This window comes from Natrix helvetica (assembly GCF_964273705.1).
Source record: "Natrix helvetica genome assembly, chromosome: Z".
Lineage (NCBI taxonomy): Eukaryota > Metazoa > Chordata > Lepidosauria > Squamata > Natricidae > Natrix > Natrix helvetica.
The window spans coordinates 81262313-81284912 of record NC_138554.1 but is presented as its reverse complement, the minus strand read 5'-3'; the positions used below and the strand labels follow the sequence as shown (position 1 = coordinate 81284912).

The following is a 22600-nucleotide window of genomic DNA, read 5'->3' as shown; positions in this document are numbered from 1 at the left end:
TTGCTGTTTATTACCAAATATAAAGGAGTCTTTGGAAAGACGCCCAGCACTTGGAGGAAACCAGCTGAATATAGCTATGTGAGGTCTGGGATGACCATCTGAAATAGTCTGTTTGCTCTATAGAGGTCCAGTCTCAAAGGTCCCAGGAACTGTTTGATGATGGTGGAAACACTCTCCATATTCTGATCACAAATATTAGGACAAGCATGGGCCCACTTACAAGTATTGAACCACAATATGCATTAATTCTTGAGCTTTATTAGAGATGATCCTTACAGAATGAAAATTAAAATTGCCCAATAGAGAACAAGTATATACCCAGTTTCTTTGCAGTCTAACATCTAAGCCTTTAGTTGACTATCTCTGGGATAGAATACTTGGCTACAAGTATTAATAACTAAATACTACAACATAACTATTATATTATGCTAGACTTTCACCTTGTCTCTTCATTAGAATAAGGATTAGGTCATCTGACTACACATATCCACACCATCACCACCCTCTCTGGAATTGCTATTTTACATTTAAGGAACAAGGAGCAATAATCAGTTACCACTATTTGACAAAGATATATGTACTTGAAAAATATACTTGTATATACATTTGAAATGTAAATTTAGAACCCCTAAAAATGATGTAAGCCAGAAGTGTCAAACCCACGGCCCATGGGCCAAATGTGTCATGTGCTGGCCATGTCCACCCCAGTTTAGCGAAGGGGGGGGGGAATCACGACAAGTCACGTGACGCTGTGAGTTTGACATCCCTAATATAAACCAAAAAGTCATGAACCCAAAGGCATGAAAATAAGTACAGTGAACTTTAGACTAGATGCAGTATTTAAAATCCACTGCTGCTGAAGTGATTTAATTTGTCAAGACATTCAATTTCAGTATCAAAATATGGAACTCTGCAAGAAAAAACTCTCCAGAATGTTTATCCCCACTACAATTATTTACTATCGTGTTTTCCTGAAAATATGACATGTCCTGATAATAAGGCCATGACACATTTTTCTGGTGGGCAAAAATATACATCCTCCCCTGCAAATAAGCCCCCTGGGCCCCCTCCTCCAGCCAGGCAGAGCGCTGCTCGCCAACCTAGCAGTATCTCGAAGGTGCCAAACTGTGGGAACCGGGGTGGGGGGCAAAGGTGATTGTGTTGCTTGACGCCTTCGGGATACCGCTAGGTTGGTGAGTGGCGCTGTGCCCAGATGGAAAGGGGGTTTGCCGGGTGGCTACTCTCTTGCAAGCGGGTTTTCAAAGAGCCGGGCACAGTCTCAGGGGTGAATGGCTGTGTTGAGCTGTCACAGCAGCACAACACAGAAGCCATTAAGCGATCACGCTCATGAGCAGCCACCTGGAAAACCCCCTCTCCAGCTGGGCACAGTGCCATTCACCAACCTAGTCGTATCCCAAAGGTGCCAAGCCGCGGCAACCGGGGGCGGGCAAAGATGATCGCGTTGCTTGATGCCTTCGGGATACCACTAGGTTGGTGAGTGGCACTGTGCTCAGCTGAAGAGGGGGTTTACCGGGCAGCTGCTCTCTTGCGAGCGGGCTCCCAAAGAGCCGGGCACAGCCTCAGGAGTGAACGGCTGTGTTGAGCTGTCGCAGCGGGAGTGAAACAGCCGGAAAAGCCATTTGCGCAACTCCCCTCTCCAGCCGGGCACAACGCAATTTACTGGCATTTCAAAGGCGCCAACTGCAGGAGCTGGGTGGCGGTGAACAGGCGCTCACATGGCTTGGCGATATCCCTAGGTCAGTAAATGGCACTGTGCCTGACTGGAAAGGGATTTGCCGGGTGGCTGCTCATGAGCATGGTCTCTTCATGGCTGCTATGTTGCGCTGCTGCGATAGCGCAACACAGCCATTCACTCCTGAGGCTGTGCCCGGCTCTTTGGGACTCCACTCACAAGAGAGCAGCCACCCGGCAACCCCAAAACAATAAGCCCTCCCCTGATAATAAGGCCCAAGCCATATTTTGTGGATCAAAAGAAAATAAGATCCTGTCTTATTTTCGGGGAAACACGGTAATATGCATATGACATACTTTCGCAATAGTTATTTCTATACTATTATTACAAACAGAAAATAATTACATCCATTGCACATCCTTTAGAATACTCAATATTGTTTATGATACTATAACAAGAAAAAGTGATGTTAGGCATTAAATATAGAGATCGTTCTAATAAGTCTCTTAAGGGATATTTGCCTGTGCTTATAAATTTATTCACCATTCATATGCAATAGTTTACAAAAGAGGTTGAAAGTATACATTCTGTATTTTAGAAAATAATATTATTTTCAGCAATTTTTCTATTTTCCTCTAATGTATATCAATTAGAAATATATATTTGAATAATACATTCCAATGCTTCATTAATTTTGAAACAATGCATTCAATTCCACATAATGTAGCAACAATATACTTGGATGGAATTTAAACTATTGAATTATAATGTTTGAATTGTAGTTAATTAAAATGTTTTCAGGCATTGAAATAATACCCACTAATTTTTTACTCTCTTACTTTCTGTTTAAACCTCAAATAATTATACGATTTCCCGGTGAAGAGAGGCCAGGTTTAAAAAATTCTACACGGAAAGGATTAATTTTTCTTTTTCTGAATATCTTGTTCAAAATAACACAACATAAAGTATAGACGACTCCAAAAGCATGCAGACTACTGACCCGAAACACTGAAACACTGAAAAAAAAATACCTTCATTTTTGTCTGGCGATGATGAACCTATGGCACAGAACAACAACTCAGTATGTAGTGTTTCTGAAGAAGTATTTTGACATTATCCTTTGGTCAATGAATGTACAGTAGATTTATGAGTTTAAAACATTATTGAGAGAGACAAGCAATACATACGTTGAGACTGAGATACAACTTTTGTTCGACTCCTGCCCCTGGAATCTGCCTTTGAATTTCCCACTCCAATAGAGGGTGTTGAAAACTTGGTTCGCACACGTCCTATAAAAGAAAGAAGTGAAATTCATATGTATAGAAGTAATTTAGTTAATTGGGAGAGAAACAGTGCTACAGTGTAATTGAAATAATGAATCAGCTCCATTACTTCTCAACTCTTAGCAAATCTTACTTCCAATAATTTAATAGGTAACAGATAGAGCAATTTTCTTTCTTTCTGCTTTAATATTATGCTGCATTTACCACTGAAATAATACTACTATATTTTAAATATATAAATATTGAATAAAATAATCTACCATCATATTTTAAGTACAAATTATATACATTATTTATGCATCAATGAGGTATAATTTCTATTTTAAAGTAAAATAAATATATTTTATTTTAAACAGTGTAAGATACTGCTACACATGTGCCAATCAAAATTGAAGTGTATACTGTCTCTCATATTCAAGTTGGATAGCAATATCTATATCTATTTATATCAGGGGTGTCAAACACAAGGACTGGATCCGGCTCATGGGGTGCTTAGATCTGGCCCACAGGGCTGCTCTGGAAACAGTAAAGGACTGGCCCGGGTGCCTCTGTCAGAGAAGCAGAGCTCCCCGGGCTCCGTTTTTGCTGGCAGAAAGCTGCAGGAGGCTGTGCCGGCTGAAAGCTGAGCCTTGACAAGTGAAGTTGAGCTGCCACGCCCACCCCAGCCATGCTCCCTCCCCGGCCCTCAGGTCAAACACAACCCTGATGCGGCCCTCAATAAAATTGAGTTTGAAACCCCTGATCTAAATGAATACGTGTGTGTGTGGTTATATAAGCACACACACACATCATTTATTATTATTATTATTATTATTATTATTATTATTATTATTATTATTATTATTATTAGTCCAAAACATTCTGAAACTATCAAAAAAAATTAAAAATCAAGTAATATACCAAAGATTTTCCACACATAATTTAGTTAAATAGAAACCAAATAATTTAGGTCTCCTAAAAATATATATTGTTTATTCAGGCACAGAGGAAAATCTACTGTTTGAGATGAGAGCCTGTATTCACTCAATTCTTGATGAAGTTATCAAATTAAGTTTCTTATACCCAATATATTTGGTCTATAACTAAAACACTCAAATCCATGCAATGAAAAAATTCTGCTCTTCATGTAATGTGTGTAAATGCAGATATTCTGACCTGTAAACAGAGGGTATACAAAGTGCTACTATTTTGTTAAGATGTTAAGTATCCAAACAATCATTATTTTTATTACAATAAAAATAAATCCATTCTGTAAGTCTTATTGTTTAGAATGAAGTAAATAAGTTTATTGAATGGTTCAGTATTATCAGATGACCATATATTAGAGAAAGACAATTGCTGTCATATGAAATATATATGAAAGCAACTTGTCCTCTTGTCCTATGAAGAGATTGGTGTCAAATTTAGAAAAAGCACCACTTTTCTATTAATAATCCAACATAACTTTAATATTAAACACACACACACATACACACGTGTTATTTGACCATGATCATAGACTTGGGTTCAAATCATAGAGCTCATTAGGTGACAGAATCAATCAGAAAAAAATTGGGCTAAATGCACAAAAGACTTGTGAAATTAACATGTGAAAGAATCATGTAAACTGCTTTAAGTAAATTAGTATAAAATATAATTTAAATAATATTACATAATTTATTTGTATTTTGTGAATTTTAATGTAATAAAGTACCAAAAATGTTTTATTTATAAAGAATTTAGTCTGCATTTCATTAAAAAGTAATTAAAAATTAGGTATCCCAAATTACATAGCATCAAATTTATTGATCATTTTGTGAATCTGTTAGTGCTTTAATTTTTTTTTCATTTGACAATATTTGGTTTAAATCTCAATGTTGACATCTATTACATAAGGATGCTGAAATAAATTTCAAAGACTGAGTAAATAGTAGCACCTGTTCCCAAAAGCATGAGAATGTCTACCAGTATGTTAAAAGTTTCACTAAAATAATTTAACAACTAAGCAAATGAAAAAGTTTATACATTTAAAATATAATGGATATTGATACATGTTATTGCCAATCTGCATTTGAAAAAAAGGCATAAATACAGCAGCAACAGTGTTATTAGCTAAGCAAATTAATAAATAACCCCAAAGACCATGTAATGAACTATATGGTCCGCATACAGTATGGCTTATGATGATGGAAATATTAAGATAAATATATTTGCACTCTTATTGTCTTACCATCTTCAGAAGCTGTTCCTAAATGGGAAAAATATCAAAACAATGATATTCAAAACAAAAGCTCTTTTTATATTTGATAAGCAATAATTGTTTGGCTTCCAAAATGCATATAAAAATATTTAAGAATAGTGCTACTCTGTACTTTGCTAAGAATGATCCCTTCAATCCAATCAAATTTACTATGACATAAACCAGTGGAACGACTTGCCTTCAGAAGTTGTGGATGCTCCAAAACTGAATGCTTTTAAAAAGAGATTGGACAGCCATTTGTCTGATTTTGTACTATACTTTTCCATCTGTTATGATGATTTTATTCTAGAGTTGTGGCAGGACGCCACTTTGCACATCACACCAGTGACACCGCTCACGCATGCAATGGTGCAACACATCATGTAGCCTCCTGTCACGAACGGCAGCACTGGTAAATCAAGCCACCTGGTGTCTGGCCATGAGCAGACACAGAAGAAGTTGGGCAGAAGTGCAACAGATGTTGGGGCATGGGAGGCCTGACTGCGCCCCCTAAGGCAAGTGGGTGAGATATCTCCCGAAAATAAGACCTGGGGTTTATATTGGGGCCCAAAAATATACTTTATTTTTTGTACATTTTTGGTTTTTTTAACTTTGTAAACTACCCAAAGTCGCATATATGAGATGGGTGGTTAAATTAATTGAATAAATGACTTAAATTAATTAAATTGAATGAATGAATGTATGAATAAATCAGATGCATTGTACATTATCTGTGACAAGAAATGGCTATTTACAAAATAGTAGTTAAATGTAACAGATATTCTTTTATTAGTGAACTGGTGAATACATGGTATGATAAAATATATACATTATACTTATTCAAACTACAGAAGATACATGCTCTTATCAAATTGAAGCTCATTTGTTTCACAATGAAATTCAGCCTAATGTTTTGTTGCTGATTAAGAACAGCTACATTACAATCATTAGCAGAGGCAAAGAAACTGTCAATTATAATGTAAATTTTTGTCCATTCAGCAAAAAGAAGGGATTGTGTTTTATAAAAAGTTATTTGAGCATTTTTGACAAAAATAATAACATCACTCTGGACAATATATTTATGATTCACTATTTTTTATAAGAGATTATTAGTTCTAGTATGATGGCTAGATTAGATAGGCAAACATTTTATTTGTCATAAATTTTAGTCCTATGGCATAATTTGCTGTGGCTGGCAAACACTTGTTTTATGCCAAGCATCCTGTGATAGAGAAATGCACAAAAGACAAATTCCTTGTATGTCCAATCATACATGGCCAATAAACTATTCTTTTCTTGTGTCTTCGTTTTTTTGTTTTGTTCTGTTCCGTTCTAGTAGACTAGAAGCATTTTTATTCTCCTGTCCATTTAGATTCCAAATATATAACCAGCCATAGAATATGTACATGCAAATGTATGTTAAAAACATGACATATACTTTACCTTATGGCTGATAATAGGTTTCAACAGTTTTAACTAGAAACAGTAGGTAGAATTACTGTTTGCTTGCATACCAGTATAATTATATTTTGATGAAATGGCATAATCTCTTTATAATCTGTGTAATTGTGGGACTATATAATGCTTTGATTTGATTAGAAGAGTTACCTGGAATGTGCAGACTGCAGATTCAGCATCTATCTGTGATAGATTAAAGTACCTCCTTCACTTTCTAGGGATTCCATAATGATATACTACTATTTACCCAAAGGTGCTTTTTCAAGAAGCAACTGGACTTTCGTTTTTTTCTTTGAAAAAAGTTTCAGGAATATTGGAAAAGCTCAGGAGGATCTTCAGCCAACACAACATACAAGTATACTTCAAACCCAAGAATACACTAAGACAGAAGCTTGTCCAACTCAAGGATAAAACACCCAGACACAAACTGAGCAATGTGGTGCATGCAGTACAGTGAGTTTGTTGCAGATCTGTACATTGGAGAAACAAAAGAACCACTTCATAAATGCATGGCACAAACATATCAGGACTAGATTCAGCAGTGCATCTGCATTTAAAAAACAAAAGCCACTCTTTTGAATACAGCAAAGTTCACATTTTGGACAGAGAGGACCGCTGGTTTGAAAAAGCGGTCAAATAGGTCATCTATATCAAAACTGAACAGCTCTCCCTCAACACAGGGGGAGGGATATGACATCATCTATCTCCAGTCTACAATACAATCTTTTCAACAATTTCAAGAAAGCTCCACATCCATTTGCACTATTCAGGTGAGCCTGATAACACAGATAAACCTTTATGTTAAGGGTATCAAACTCAAGGCCTGAAGCAGGCCTAAACGGTGATTAGATCTAGCCCTCAAAACAGCTAAGCACTGGCCCGTGGTGCCTCTGCCAGTGAAAATGAAGTATGGCCCTCCCAAGCTTTTGCTGGCAGAGGGTTGCAGGAAGCTGTCACAGACAAAAATGGAGCTCGCAAGGGCTGCAGGGAGCCCTCCCAACCTTTGTTTTTTCTGGCAACGCTTGGACTGCTACAGGTGCCCCCCGACACAAGTGATGTCAAACTGGTCACGCCCACCCTGGTTATGCCCACCAAGGTCAAACACAACCCTGATATGGCCTTGAATGAAATAGAGTTTGACATCCCTGCTCTAGGTGGCCTTAACGACTTGCTAAAAATGCAAATGACCAGTTGTCTGCAAGGAGTATGAATCCTTCCATTCCACACTATCCAGCAGAGCTGAAGAAGCTTCTTGGATGAGAAGTGAGACATCTTAAAAAAAAAACCAGAAAGTCCAGTTGCCTCTTGAAAAAGTACCTTTGGGACAACCATGATCTGGATGACTGAGAATCTCCATAGACATACTGCTGTTTATGTTTGTTATAAAAAAAATCTTTGTTTGTATTTTGCATGTTTTTATGTAATATAGATGAATTATTAAATTTCATGTAAAATTAATAGTAAATAAAAGGAATACAGGTAGTCCTCAATTTATGACCACAATTGAGCCCAAAATTTATGTTGCTAAGTAAGAAATCAGTTAAGAGTTTTGTCCCATTTACAACTTTTGTTAAATGAACTTAAGTTTTATTAAGTGAATCAGTAAATTAATACAGTTAAGAGAATTAAGTGAATCAACACAGTTGTTAAGCAAATCTGGTTTCCCCATTGACCCTGCTTGTCAGAAGGTTGCAAAAGTGATCCCATAACCTGGGACACTGCAGCTGTCATAAATGTGAGTCAGTTGTCAAGCATCTTAATGTAAATCACATGTTCCTGGGCATGCTGCAATGGGCATAAGTTTGAAAAAAGATCATAAGTCACTTTTTCCAGTGCCGTTGTAACTTCAAATGGTCACTAAGTGAACTGTTGTAAGTTGAGGACTACTTATAGATGGATTTCTACAAGTTAAGGCTCCTTCCCTTATAATAAATCCAATAATATTGGTGTCACATATATTTTATGAATTTCCACTGTTGATAAGATATTTATAATTTTAACTCACACCAATGATAAGAGATTTTTTAAAATAAACTTGAATATTGTAAAGAGGATTGTTTTGTTCTAAACCGAAGAGATTTTTCTCCAATCTTTTTGTCAGAAATTTCTTCATAATTGGTTCACTCCCTTATTTTGTCCCAGCTAGGATCGTTGTTATCCAGATCTATTCCTAATAGTTTCCCCAGTACTAATAGTCCTAAGATTCCTTTCCTTATAATTTAGCATATTTTTTCCTGTATAACTCTATCAACTATATATAGACAATATATATTTTTATCACCCAATAACTATAAGGTTGAGCAGAAATAGGAATGCAGTTTTCCAGTTTCACATAATTTGAGACTGCAATTCATTCACTTTGCAAATCCTTCATCTTACACAAAATTGTCTCAGGCAACTATACATACTCCATAATATCTTGAGAAACGGCCATACAGTGTATACTTGACAGCTTTCCATCATGGAGAAAATTCCTCTTCACCAGTTTACAAACATGGACTTTGATTCTTCAAACAATTCCTTCATTTTTTTAAAGCTTTAATGCCATCCATTGTATTACCCTTATTTTGCCAATTAGAGGAAACCTTTGTAAGCCTTTTATTTTTACTAAACTACTATTTATTTGTGCTATGTCAGAATCTTGTTTATATAGACCGTGTCCTGCCCATTTTATCATAAATATTTTTAATCTATAATTTGTTCTAATGCCTAGTCACAGATCCTACCAAATAGAATCATATTGCAGAATGGAAAAAATCTCAAATTTAATTTTTTAAAATAAACCTCACTTTCTGAACTAAGATACACAGTCATTCACCCACCCATGCATACCTTTCTGTATCAGTCTATCTGTTCATGTTATGTTTGAATTCCAGAAGATCTGACACTAAATATATTAGTTCTACATGATACTGCAAATATTTTCTATACATTTTTATACAATTCACAATGGCAATTTTTTCATACTTTCTGGCATCCCACTACAATGCCACAGCTTTATTCAGTTTATATATAACCACATTATATTTTAAAATGTAATTAGAACTATATTTGATTATACCTTCTTCAAGCTTTTCACATGCTCTATAAACTAAAATTTTCATTAAGCAAAACTTTCTGCCTTGCTTTTTATATTATATTAATGACAATATACTACTATGTATGGGAAAATTAAAGTAATTATAGACTACTAATACACATACACACACACATACCCCTCTGGATTCCATTCCATTCCTTGCATCTAATGAAATGTAGTCCTCAAAAACATATTTTAGAATAAGCATTTAAAATGTCAACAGACTTTGTTTTTTCTTCTTCTATAGGTTAATATATTGAAAATTATATTTGGTAACAGGCCACAAGAAGTATAAAATTTATAAACTAGAGATTATTTTATTGATTAAATATTTATTGATGGATGAAATATCTGTGGGTGCCTATACCACAGAAAGTGATTTTGGGAGGCATACAACAATTCAATAATACAATGAATATAAAATAATCATTATTTAAAACCATTATATACTAATTATTGATAAAGAATTAAAAATTATAAAGCAGAACTAAAAAAATAATAGATGATTGTTAAAAATGAATTATATGTGTTATACATTAACAAGCAAACTTAAGGTTAAATATTGCAATTTAAATCCAACTACTTTGCTGATTGTAAGAAAAATCAAGGTATGCTCTTCAATTGACTATTAGTTGCTCAAGTACTAAGACTAGCTTTCCAAAAATGAATAATACTGTACAAGTCATATTAATAAATCTTGTCTAAAGCAGCACTGGAATACAGGGGCACAGACACTTGCCCATATATGTCATATCAATGCTTTAATAAGAAAATCTCATATTATTTAGAAGTCAGGTGAGTGTGTTATTCAAACTGAATTTTTTATGTGTACAGTAGTCACAAAATTAGTTGTTTTAGAAACTGTCAGACAAAACAGGCTCTTACCATCCATCTTATCAGAAGTATCCTCTTTTTTGGAGTAGCAAGCAAAGAAACAGGAAAACTTAATATGTTAGACAAACTATACTGACAAGGAACTATAAAATCTTCATTAAAGCAATTAATGTGATACTCATATATACTGATATGAGTAGTTTACAAACACTTAGATATTGAATACATGTATATACTAATCATTAGCAAACAAACAATTCCAAAATTATTAATGAATTAATTGGTATCAAGTACCAACGATGGTAAAAAAAGAATTTTATTATTACCTCTGTTATCATAATATCACACAGACATTTGATAGTTCAGGCTAAAAAAGAGAGCCAGACTACCCTATTTTTGCAGCATGCACACAGAGCTGCATATCTGCGTATACGATTTATAAACTGGATCTAAATCTGGTTAGGCATGCTTTATCTCAATGGAAATCAGTGGGGCTCAAAGCTACTTTTGACTAAAATCTTCCATTGATTTTAGTGGAACTAAAATATATTTATTTGAGATCATAGTCCTAAAGAAGGAAGAAAATTCACTACCATAAAAAAAGTAGAAGAGGAGCCTTGTGGAATTTTTTTAAAACACCAGTTAAATAGTAAATATGACTAGTTCAACAAACAGCCAAGGTTGACTATTATTTTGTTATAATAATATATTTAAATATACAAAGAATAAGTGTTCATAAAATCTGAGGCAATAAAATAGATTAAATTATAATTTTAATGTTAAAGGATAGGAGAAAAAAGAGACCATACATAAAATATAAGTATTCCATAATGAAGCCCAAAATGTTAAGTGAGAATTTGTTAAGTGAGTTTTGCCCCATTTTCAACATTTCTTGCTACAGTTGTTAAGTTAATCATGCAGTTGATAAGTTGGTAACCTGGTTGATTATTCCAGCTGAGTACTGTATCACTGGAACTGCCCATGTATTGATGGCTTTAATTATGTTTCCAGCATTCAGCTTTGATTTTAATATTTTGCAGACCCTCCTGATGTATTTCTTTGACTTTTCCATTCAAGATGTTATCTGCTTCCAATATGCCTAGGTATTTGTAACCATCATCCTTTGCTAATGTTTCACTATGCTTCCATTTCCCAGTTCTATTCCTTTTATTTTTTCAATTTTTCCTCGCTGCATGGATAATATAGCACATTTTTCAAGTCCAAAGTTGTTGTTGTTGTTGTTATTATTATTATTATTTATTGATTAGCATATAGGTTTGAACATATGTTACCAATAAAGTCCCATACAAACTATTTAAAATAAGAGTAGGATAAAATACAAGTTATAGGATAAAATATAATAATTTAGTACAAAAATATGTAAAATAAAATAAAATGACATAAAATTATATTTCTTTAAAAAATATTTTTTACAAACATATTAATGTATGAAAAGTGTGGCAACTGGGTGTCATACATTCTAATACAAATAAAACTAATAGCACTAGTCATAGTTATTACTTTCAACCAACTTATATATTTCTAACAATACATACTTATATTAAGTTGCAGTCTGTCATTATTCAACTATTTAATGTTTTCTCTTATTATTATTATCTCTTATTCTAACTTTTAATTATGTCATCCTTTGTTAAAAAACATTCTCTTTCTATTCTAACTTCTAGTCATGTGACCTACCTACAAAAAAGGAGGAAAATCAAATCAAATCAAAACAACAACAAAAAAGAGAAATAATCTATCCATCATCTCTTGCCTGCCCCAGTACTTTAATTGTATGCTTTTTTTCTTTTTGACTTGCCTCACATATTCCGCTCTAGGATTTTTATCTCTTTCTACATCTATTTCTTGGCTGTTCAATTTAGGTATTTTCCCCACCTCTACCCTTTTCCACTGCCTAGTTTCCAGGATTTCTGCCCAGGCCTTAATCTTCCTTTCAAAGGTATTGTCAGATTCGTGTATTGCCATTCTTCGGTAGACAAAGAGCGGTGTGTGTGGATTTGATGCATTTTGTTCTTTCTCCTTTCTATGTTGTGTCTTGCATTATTTATTTATTTATTTATTTATTTATTTATTTATTTATTTATTTATTTAGATTTCTAAACCGCCCCCTCTCCCAACAAGGGACTCGGGGCGGTGTACAGTCAGATAAAATGCAGATAAAATGCATGTTTATATACTGTAACCTTTCACTCGATTTATAACCATTGCCTGGCACCTCAGAGGTCCGGAAAATCCTCACCTCTTGAAGGATGCAAGGGGCAGGGGGAGCCATGTGGTTTGAAATTCTGGAAGATGATCCTTGAGAATCCCTGCTTATCTGTTTCTCAGAGAGGCCGGTACAAAAACATCTTCACACCTGTGGATTGGTGGAAATCCACAATGGGAAGTGTTTCTAATTCCCTTTATCATGGATTGTATAGCCTGAGGGTCCCAGGGCCTGCTTTCAATCTTGATTTGTTTTCACTCCTTTTCAATAAGATTCCTTTTGAAATACCAGGTTTTCAAGAGTCTACGCTTTTTTGAAGGGAGGGAGCCAAGGCAGGTTCTTTCATAAAGCACGCTCTGCAATAGTGGTCAACTCAGAGAGCAAAATAAAATTTCTTCCAAATTTTATGGAGGGGACCCTGCAACAATGTCCGAACAGAGCAGCGAACAAGGGGAAGCCAAGTGTTGGGGAGAAACCTCGACAACTACAAACCCAATATCAGCTCCATATGTCCCCTAGAAGTCATTGAAGCTGTCTTTGAAAGTTCCATGAAGCATCAATGGTTTGTCAGTGTAGAAAAAAGGCACATCTGGGACAGAAGAACCAGGGGGGTGACCCTCACCCGCAGCAACTGCAAACCCTGGTGGAAAAAGGAACTGAATGCCCTTTCTGATCAGGATGAACTGCTCGAGAAACCACTAATGGATGATTGTTTGAAGCAGCACTTCAACCGCCTTGTGATGGAAGCCCCGCAAAACCTCAACGTCGAGGTGAAGCGGGATGCCAACGGAGGAGAGTGGGTGATCCAGAGCTGAAGGATCCCGAGCAGTCACCCCTGATCCAATCGCGAATGACCAAGCAGCTGACTAAGCCGGCGGAGCAGCCACCGCGCCAGCGATCCAGCCTCCTGTTTCTCCAGCCCAGGCAATGTTTCCTGGCCAACACAGGGGCCCACGGCTGGAGAGGAAAGCTCCATCCTTGGGGGTAAAATTTGACAAGAGATCCCCAGAAATTGGGGTTTTTTTCTGGCTCAGATCCTCAGTTATATGCAACAATATGGACACAATTTTCCAACCCAGAGAGCATGAGTGCGAGTCATCACCCTAGCCCTAGAAGTAGCAGCTGCCAGATGGATGGTGACCCTCCACAACACCGATGCTCCAGAGCTGTGGGACTTTGATTGATTCATGACAGCCCTGCGCCACTGCTTTGAAGAACTCCTTGCCGATCACAAAGCCTGCAACTATATTAGAGTCATAAAGCAGGGCCATCACCCTGTAGCTGAATACACCTGGCCGACCGAGTCGACTGGCCAGAAGATATCCTAGTCTGCTGGTTCAAAGACGGGCTCAACAACGACCTGTACACTGCCTGCCTGGCCCGGGTGGGGGTCCTAACCATCTGCATGAATGGTACCTAGTGGCAGAGGAGGCAGAGATTGACATAATAATAATAATAATAATAATAATAATAATAATAATAATAATAATAATAATAATAATAATAAAAAATTTTATTTCTTAGCCGCACCCTCTCCCGAAGGACTCGGGGTGGCGTACAATAAAACACATAAAAAACAATATGGACAATACACATACAGAATAAACGAACACGTGTACATGGAGGAGGTATGAAGATAAGAAAAGACAGTTAAAACATAGTTTAAAATCCCCTAATAAAAGTCTAAAAGTCACAAAAATTAAAAAAAACCGTCAGGAGCAGTGTGAACGAACTATGGTTGAGCCAGGCCAGCTACTTGAAATAGGTGCGTCTTGAGCTTTATCCGGAAGGCGCGGAGGTCAGAGGTAGTCCTAATATCCGGGGGACATGACCCGAAACCAGTACCAAACCGGCAGAGTCTGGAGAGGATCCCTACCCCAGGCGGGGGGGGGGGAACCATTCAAGTCCCAATCCACCATGGCATCAAGGCCATCAGGTTGTTTCAAGTGTGCGAAGAAAGGGCACTGCACAACAGAGTGCCATTCAAAAAACCCCGCTAGAAAGCTTGATCGTCCATCAGGGGTAAACCTGTGAAACCCACCTCCAAGGAAAAAGAAATTACACTGAGAAGCCAGGAGGCCAGGGAGTTTCATTCCCCCCCCCAAACCCAGAAGAAGGAACTCCGGCTCCCCAAGAAGACATTAGCCAGTCCAAAAGCGATCCGGAAGATGACCCGCTGGTAAGCAACCCAATCAAACCGCTCACCCTATCCCCAAGATTTTTTATCCCAAGGCAATGGAAAGGGTAGGAAGTAGCAGCATTACTGGACTCAGGGTGCACCCAATGCCTTATTAGCCCAACCCTGATATGGAGATTGGGAATTCACCTAAGGAAAATGAAAAAAACCATCGCTTTCTGCCAACTAGATGACACAGTAGCGGGGTGGGGAGCTAGCCATTTTTGCCACAGAACCATTACAAATAAAACGGGGGGACCATAGTGAGACCCTCACATTCATAGTAGCACTAGAAATGGAATGGCCACTAGTGCTAGGGCTCCTGTGGCTATGGAAGTGAAACCCTAAAGTAAACTGGAGGGATGGAAACATAAAATTCCAGAGACACATAACATTCACAAACCTCATAGAGGGAAGGGAGGTGGAGGAAAGGAAATGGCCATGGCTGGCCACCCTGCTGAGGCCACTAGCATCCCTAAAGAATACCAGCTAGCCATCAGAGTAATTACCCGAGTACAAATCAAAAAATAACCGTTTGCTGACAATGCAACGGTCTCCAAATTTAAGGAGGCCGTACTTAAGGATGACTGGTTCCAAGCACACAAAAACATATGTTTGCTCAAAGACGACTTAGCCTGGACAGAAAACAAACTTTACGCCCCTGCTAGCCAAAGATCAGATCTCATGAAGCGATGCCACAACTCCAGGATAGCTGGACACTTTGGATTTGTGAAAACTCTATACCTCATCAAAAGACAATTCTGATGGCCATCTGAGAGAATATGGTTGAAACCCCAAATTATTTGGGTAAACCCGATTCCATTTTGAATACATCACATGTACAGCACAGCTTGCTTGCTTGGAAATTTACAGCTTGGAACAAAATGCATGCAAAAGTTACAATCACCTAGCCAAAACTAGATAGAAAAAGCTTAATGGCTTACAGAAGTCCCCTTAGCAAGTCCCCTCTGTACCAGAGATGTTTTTCAGGAAGGTGGTCATTATCTTGCTATTGTTTAGACCCTGAGAAAGTACATAGTAAGGGGTTTTGGGGGATATTCTGAAAGGGCAGATGACACTTCATACGTGTGTTACTGGAAACTACCTAAAATGTATTCTGAGACATGTTATTTCCGTGTGTTCGCATGATTAGTGCCAGTATTGTTATTGATCATGCATTTGTATTTTTGTATTTGCCTGATGACGTATTCTGATAATACTCCTGAGATTTCATTTTGTGTATTTAAGGCATACCTGCCTATCTTGTAACCATTCTCTTTCCCTAGAGAATCCTATCATGCGCGTGATAGTATATTGGTAAGAAACCTCTTATCGGTATATAAAGCTTTTTTGTTCTTTATAGTCTCCTTGTTTAGATTTTCTTACGTTCATAGAAAATATCTGGGATATTTTTCTCACAATTTGGGGGCTTGCTGGGATCTAGGCAGACGCACCCTGGGGGGGGGGGTGTTCTTCGCTGGACAAGCCAGGTGTGAAGTTCCCAGAAGATGACCTAATTAATTTACGAGCCTCAAGACAAAGTTCAAAAGAAATCCATTCATTTATTAGGATCAACATTCTGGCATTTTCTTCTGCGGAGCCGAAACTGATTTCCACTTAATTGTGTTTGAACTTTACCCGTGTCCCCTCCCCTCTGTCTGGGTCATAAATCACATTCACCAACAAGGTTGTAGAAATATGAGATCCGATTCTGGCCAAAGGTATGCATGGAATCCTCCCTCCAATGCCAACCTGATAATAGTCATGGCAACGCTTTACAAGTTGACACCGGGTGGTACCATCACTCTTGTTTTTGCGATCCGGAGGAAAGGTGAAGAAGCTTTCCAGAGGGTTCATTCCTGCTGCTGCCTGGCACAAGGAGATTTGGACAACAAACAGCTGTGAAGCAGGCCTGCTGTAGTTTTTCTACCAAATTTGGTGAGTAATGGTTTAAAACTATACACAATTAGCAGTTTAAATTTTGTGTGAAAGTGTGTGTAAATTTTGAATGCTTATAAGCTTTCTGCTGTAGGTCAGCTAAAGATATTTTTAGCTGAAAAGCAGCAGATAAGGGGTTGTGTGTGTGTTTTTTTCCTCAGTGAGCTGAGCAGGCAGGAAACATATTTTTAGCTGCCAGTGTGAGTCCGCAAAGTGCAGGATGTGTTGATTAAGCCAAATTATAGATGGAGTAAATTTGGTGAGGCGGAGACCTTTTGGATAGATGCCTTACGTAAGATTTTGGAGAAGAAGAAGCTGAAAATGCAGTTGTTGTATGTTGAACCGTGGTATCATGTTCAGTGGTTCGATCCATTCCCACCAGGTAGCAATGGAAAGCGTTGGGATCTTTTGGAGTTTGCTACGTGTCCTTGCCCACCATCTTACAATGCGGCAGGGGCAGGGGCGGGAGCAGGGGACATTGCTGAGGACAGTTTGAGTGATGGTGAGCTTTCAGCTACACATCAGTATAAGCTGCTTAGGAAGGAAGCTAGGGGTTATGAACCCACTGCTGGAGTAACTAGATCAAAGGCTAAGAAGGAAAATGTTATGCTTCCCTTAAGGGAGATGCCTAATGGTCTTACTCAACCAGGGGATCCCATAACTACCTTTGTGAATGCCACTCTGACGTCTTCTGACTTGAGGTTTTACAAAGCACACATGCCATCTTTGCGGTCAGATCCTATAGTCTTGTCTGAGTCTTTGGATTTGTTTCTAGGACCAAACGTTTATACGTTATCTGAGATGCAGCATATTTTGGGGTATTTGTTCACTCCTGAGGAAAGGGCCCAGATTAGAACAGCGGCTATGGCCTATTGGGCCCGCACTCAGGCAAAGGTAAACAATCCAGTGGCTGGTGGTGTGAAGTTTCCTTCAGTTGATCCCAGCTGGGATAATAATGATGCACATAGAGAGCAAATGTCTGATCTTAAGAAGATAATATTTTAAAAAGAATTTTATTGGTTTTTACAAATATTTATAGGAAGGGGTAGATAGGTACAAAAAATTTTGACAGCTACATCGTGCGAAAGGTAGAAATCCCCCCAAATCTCACAACTTTTACAGAAAAAAATAAAGATCAAAAATTAAGAGATAAACATTGGCAACTTTTTGTTTTACATTGTATCAACAATATATTCAATCATCTTATATGTCACTTCCAACAATTACATTATAGCAACAATTGCAATAATGTTTCAAACTTGTTTTCGTGACCTGAGTCTTTTCAATATTGTTTCCTCCCCCCTGTCTTCTGGCAGAGCCACGGCCCCTCCCTCCTTCATATCTTGTGTAGTCTCCCCTGTTCCATCTAGAAAGGCATTGTGTTTTTTAATGAAGGCCTCTGCCTCCACAACTGTATTAATTCTAATTCTACTGCCCTCCCAAAAAATCAACATTCCTTTTGGCAATAACCATCTAAACCAAACTCCTTCACTATATAATTTATTTGATAAAAAGGAATACTTCTTCCTCTTATCTCTTACTTTCTTTGGAATTTGTTTAAGAATGGTTATTTCTTTATCTTTATATTTTAATGGTCCCACCCTTTGAGTTCCTAAGACCTCATCTCTTGTAGTCTTTCTAAGAAATTTAACATGTACTTCCCTTGGAACATTGTGTGTTCTAGCATATGCTGAACTGATTCTATAAATCAAATCAATATCCCTCCATAGCTGTTGTTTATCTCTTTTAATGTATTCTGCTAAAATTGTGGTCATAATCTCCTTGAGATCCTCATTTTCTGCCTCTGGTAAGTTTTGAAATCTAAGGAAAAAAGACATTCTTTCAAATTCCATCTTTATCATATGATTTTCAAATTCTCTATTCCCCTTCTGGACAATCTTAACGTCCTCCCTCAGCCCAGTCGTGTCTTCCTCCAGTACACCTATTCTCTGTTTATTTTGTGTTGCTTGTTGCTGCCTTTCTCTGAGATGTTCATTTAAGTCTGCCAGTTGTTTTTTCAGTTCGTCTTGTCCCTTCATAATAGTTTGAAACATTTGGGCAACAGATAAGTCCTTTGAACTCTCTTCAGTCATTTTAGGTTGTAGAAATGAGGCCATTTGTGTCTGTTGTGTAATCGGGCTAGACGTAGAAGATGTCGGGGCAGAAAATGCCTTACCAGGTGGTGGCTTTTTAGGTCCCAAATTAAGTTCAGAGATAGCTGTAAGTCTTATACAAAAGAAATGGCATCTGTGGAATACACAGCTGGGAGGGATCGTGGAGACAAACAAGCCCAGAAGTGAAAGTTAGTCCTCCTGTACAGCTACAAGCCAGGGGATAAGAATCATGTACTCCAAATCCAAGGGGACCACATAAGAAGAGAGGCTCCAGGAGATCTCCGGGGTGTAGAGTAATACAAAGCCAGAAATTCTTTCAAAGGGGAAACTTCATTCGTAAAAGCAAAGAAGGAGGAGGAAGTTGGCCATCTTGGCTCCGCCTTCATAGGGGACCAGGGAGCAACATGTCCAAAGTTTCTATAAGGTAGTTTAAGAAAACAACTCAGCAGTCATCTCTTACGATTGTAGCAAAAATCATTCTCCCGTTGCAAGTGGAAGTGAAAGTTAGCTTTTAACTCTCTCTCTCTCCTCTGAGTGAGAGAGATATTCCGAGTGCCGCCTTTTCCAAGGGTGTGGGTGTGGAAAATCCCCCCTCCAGTCTTAACACTTCAAAGGATTGAATCCACAATTTAGAGAAGCTGCTGTTCATCAATTAACTAGATTTAAAGGATATCGGGGGAAATTTCTCACCTCACCGCACTTCAGCTGTAGCGTCTAATTCATTCTTTCCTTCCGGAATCCGATCGGTGAAGGCGCACAGCGACAGCGCACAATGCCGCCATATACCCCCCACGCTCCCCGGCTCCTGAGGCGAAGCTGGAAACCCCCCTGTGGCTGCTGCTGATCCAGGGGGTCCCAGCAAGCCACCCTACAGCAGGGAGACCCTCCAAGGCTCCCTGTGCTCCTAAAATGAGCCCACCGAAGAGACGAGCAGCGGGCGCACACATCCGTCGCCTTTGGGGACCAGAAGTCGTCTCCCAAGAAGATAATATTTTGGAGGAGGAGCCAATGTCATGACGAGACGACGTGCAATCTCAATGCTCTGAGATTGCCATCGATACTTTTGCCTGATCGATCCAAGATAAATTCTTCAAGCCGGCGAAAAAAAATCGAGCCATTCGGCTGATGTAGTCGGGGCGGCTCCAAAATGGAAGGATACAGAAAGAGAAAGTATTGTTTGCCTTTGAACTCCTTGGAGTGAAAAATTTTTGCTCATTTGCCAGGGTGATTAGAAAATTCCCCTCTGCCTGGACTCTCTATCTCCTGGACTCTCTTGGCTGTTCTACTCTTCTGACTGATCCTTCTTTATACTGACTGCTAATAAACTGCTCCTAGAAAAACCAGATGATTCTTCAACAGACATACAAGACACGGGAAGGGCCGGAGCTCTGCCAGCGGGGGGAGATGGGGCGACAACAAGAAAGCTCAGATCACACAAATGAGTAAGAAAAGTCATCTGATATAAACTGATCGAAACTACCAATTGAATTTACCACACTGACTACATGTTATTACTTAATATTGAATTTTATGCAAATGTATACTATGAGTTTGGAGGGGGTTGCATCTACCGTATTTCGCAGCTGCCAAAATTTGTAACTTTTCCCTTACTTTTTCCCTTTGTAAAAATTAAAAAAACCAATAAAACATTGTTTAAAAAAAAAGAAAGAGAAAGTGTTTCCAGCTGGTTAGGAATTTTTACTGTTTTAAAAGAGACTGCCTATAAAAAACTTAAAAGTAATTTAAATTGGAGAACAGAAGAAATAAGCAGCGAAATAAATTTGGAATGGTTTTGGACAGTGGGTTATCTTACTGTCAGGCCTGTAGTTATGTTCTTTTAGGATCTTTGGCCTGCCACACTTTCTTATGATTTTCTATGCTGTTCATTAGTGTAGTAGTTGGGAGGGGGGAATAGCAAGGAGTAGGATTGTAGAATGTATTGTTGACATTCTTTTATAGAAGCCAAGGTCATCTTTTGTCTCCGCACCTCGATACCTGACCGGAAGCAGAGGGGTGTAGATGCCAGCGTGGAAGATGAAGATTGGACCATGTGATGAATTATGGGGTGTGGGGATAGATGATGAACTTTTAACTGGGTGAACCCACAGGATGTACATTAGAGTTGAAATTTCACAGCATAATGCCAAAATGTCTATCTTATTAAATTAGAGTTTTAAGGATAACTTTGCCTTGGACAATGATTTAATTCTGCATGATATTTGGAACGCTGACATTATTTCAACTCTCACATAATTTTTTTTTACTTTCATCGGGGTACTGAATCCCAGTTCTGACCCAATCTTGGCAGGACGAAATTTCAGTGAAGATGGAGGAAGGAAAGAATGCAGCAGAGAAGGCTAAGGATGATGGATCGCTTATTTTTGTTGAAACTATCTATGCACCTTCTAAAGAAATAGTTCAACATGCAGAGGCGAGGGAAAGGGAACTTCAGCTGGGCGCCCGGCGAAAGGAACCGAAATCAAGATTTTCCTCACAGAAGGAATTAGACCTGCGAGATGAAGCTTCGGGATTTATTGCTTCTCAGGAATGCCTGCTAGAAGGAGAGGGCCCCCCCAAGGGAACTCCAACAGACGACTGGAGGATAGGGAGAAGAGCAAATGAATGGAGGTCTCAGTCGCTCTCACGCAGCCAGTCTTTGATGGGCCTTCAAGACCAATTCCGACGCCTAAATGTGAGTGAACAAAAACCCCTGGGGCCCCCAGAACCACCCGGATGGAGCCTAGCAAAGCCCATATTATCCTTTCCCAGCAGAGAAACTGCTGCGCAGTGGAGTGGAGACCTTGGTTCTTTCCACACAGCCACCAACAAATCAGCACCCTCCCCTCCTGGAGTGAAAAAAAGTTGGGAAGTAAAAACTAACCAGCCGAAAGGGGCCTGGAACACTTTTACCTCCCCTCCTCAGCAAGGTGATGGTTCTGAACCCATCAATCAAGCCAATCCAGGTTGGGCTTTCTTCCCGGGTCGTGGATGGGCTCAATGCCAGTGGACGCCTGCCCCTTCCCAACTAATGGCGCCATCCCAAATAGCTGCCCAGAGGCAGAGCCAGGGACTGGGATCACCACAGGGTCCAGCCCACCCACCAATGCCTCAGCAGGCTTTTGCCCAACCGATGGGTGTGGCCCAACAAAGAGGCTTACCACCCCAAGCAGCAGGCCGACAGGTTGCTCCGGTTCAACCACCAGCACCCCCTCCTCCTCCCACACCCCCAAGGTTCCGTGCAACTTATGATGGCAGCCGAGACAAACTAGCTTATTTTATGAATCGAGTATTGGCGTAAGTGAGCGGAGCCATTAAGGGGGGAGAGTAGCGATACTCCAGAAGAGGGTCCTTTTATTCCAACGGTCGTGGGGAGGGGCAGGTGCGAGGGTAGACAGAGATCTCATCACCGGTTGGGAGACCGTGGTCGTTGGATACAGCGGGTCATATGCCCCGACCCCCGCAATCTAGGTGGTCAGGACCTACAGAGCCAGGGCCTGAGGCTGATGCTATTCTATGCCAGGTCCGTTGTCAACAAAGCCCCCCTCATTAACGACTTGCTGTCGGAGGGGAAGCCGGACCT

General features: G+C 38.9%; 1 protein-coding gene across 5 annotated transcripts in view; it reads right to left on the bottom strand.

Annotated features, from left to right (window-relative positions):
* Window positions 1-22600, bottom strand: part of CLASP2 (cytoplasmic linker associated protein 2) — a 340309-nt gene that overhangs the window by 70751 nt on the left and 246958 nt on the right. For all 5 annotated transcript variants that reach the window (XM_081933452.1, XM_081933454.1, XM_081933453.1 and 2 more), the window contains 3 exons: window positions 10617-10640; window positions 5186-5203; window positions 2881-2982 (listed from right to left, as the gene is read on the bottom strand). In XM_081933452.1, the coding sequence (XP_081789578.1) occupies window positions 2881-2982; window positions 5186-5203; window positions 10617-10640 (144 nt within the window). The remainder of the gene's footprint in view (window positions 1-2880; window positions 2983-5185; window positions 5204-10616; window positions 10641-22600) is intronic.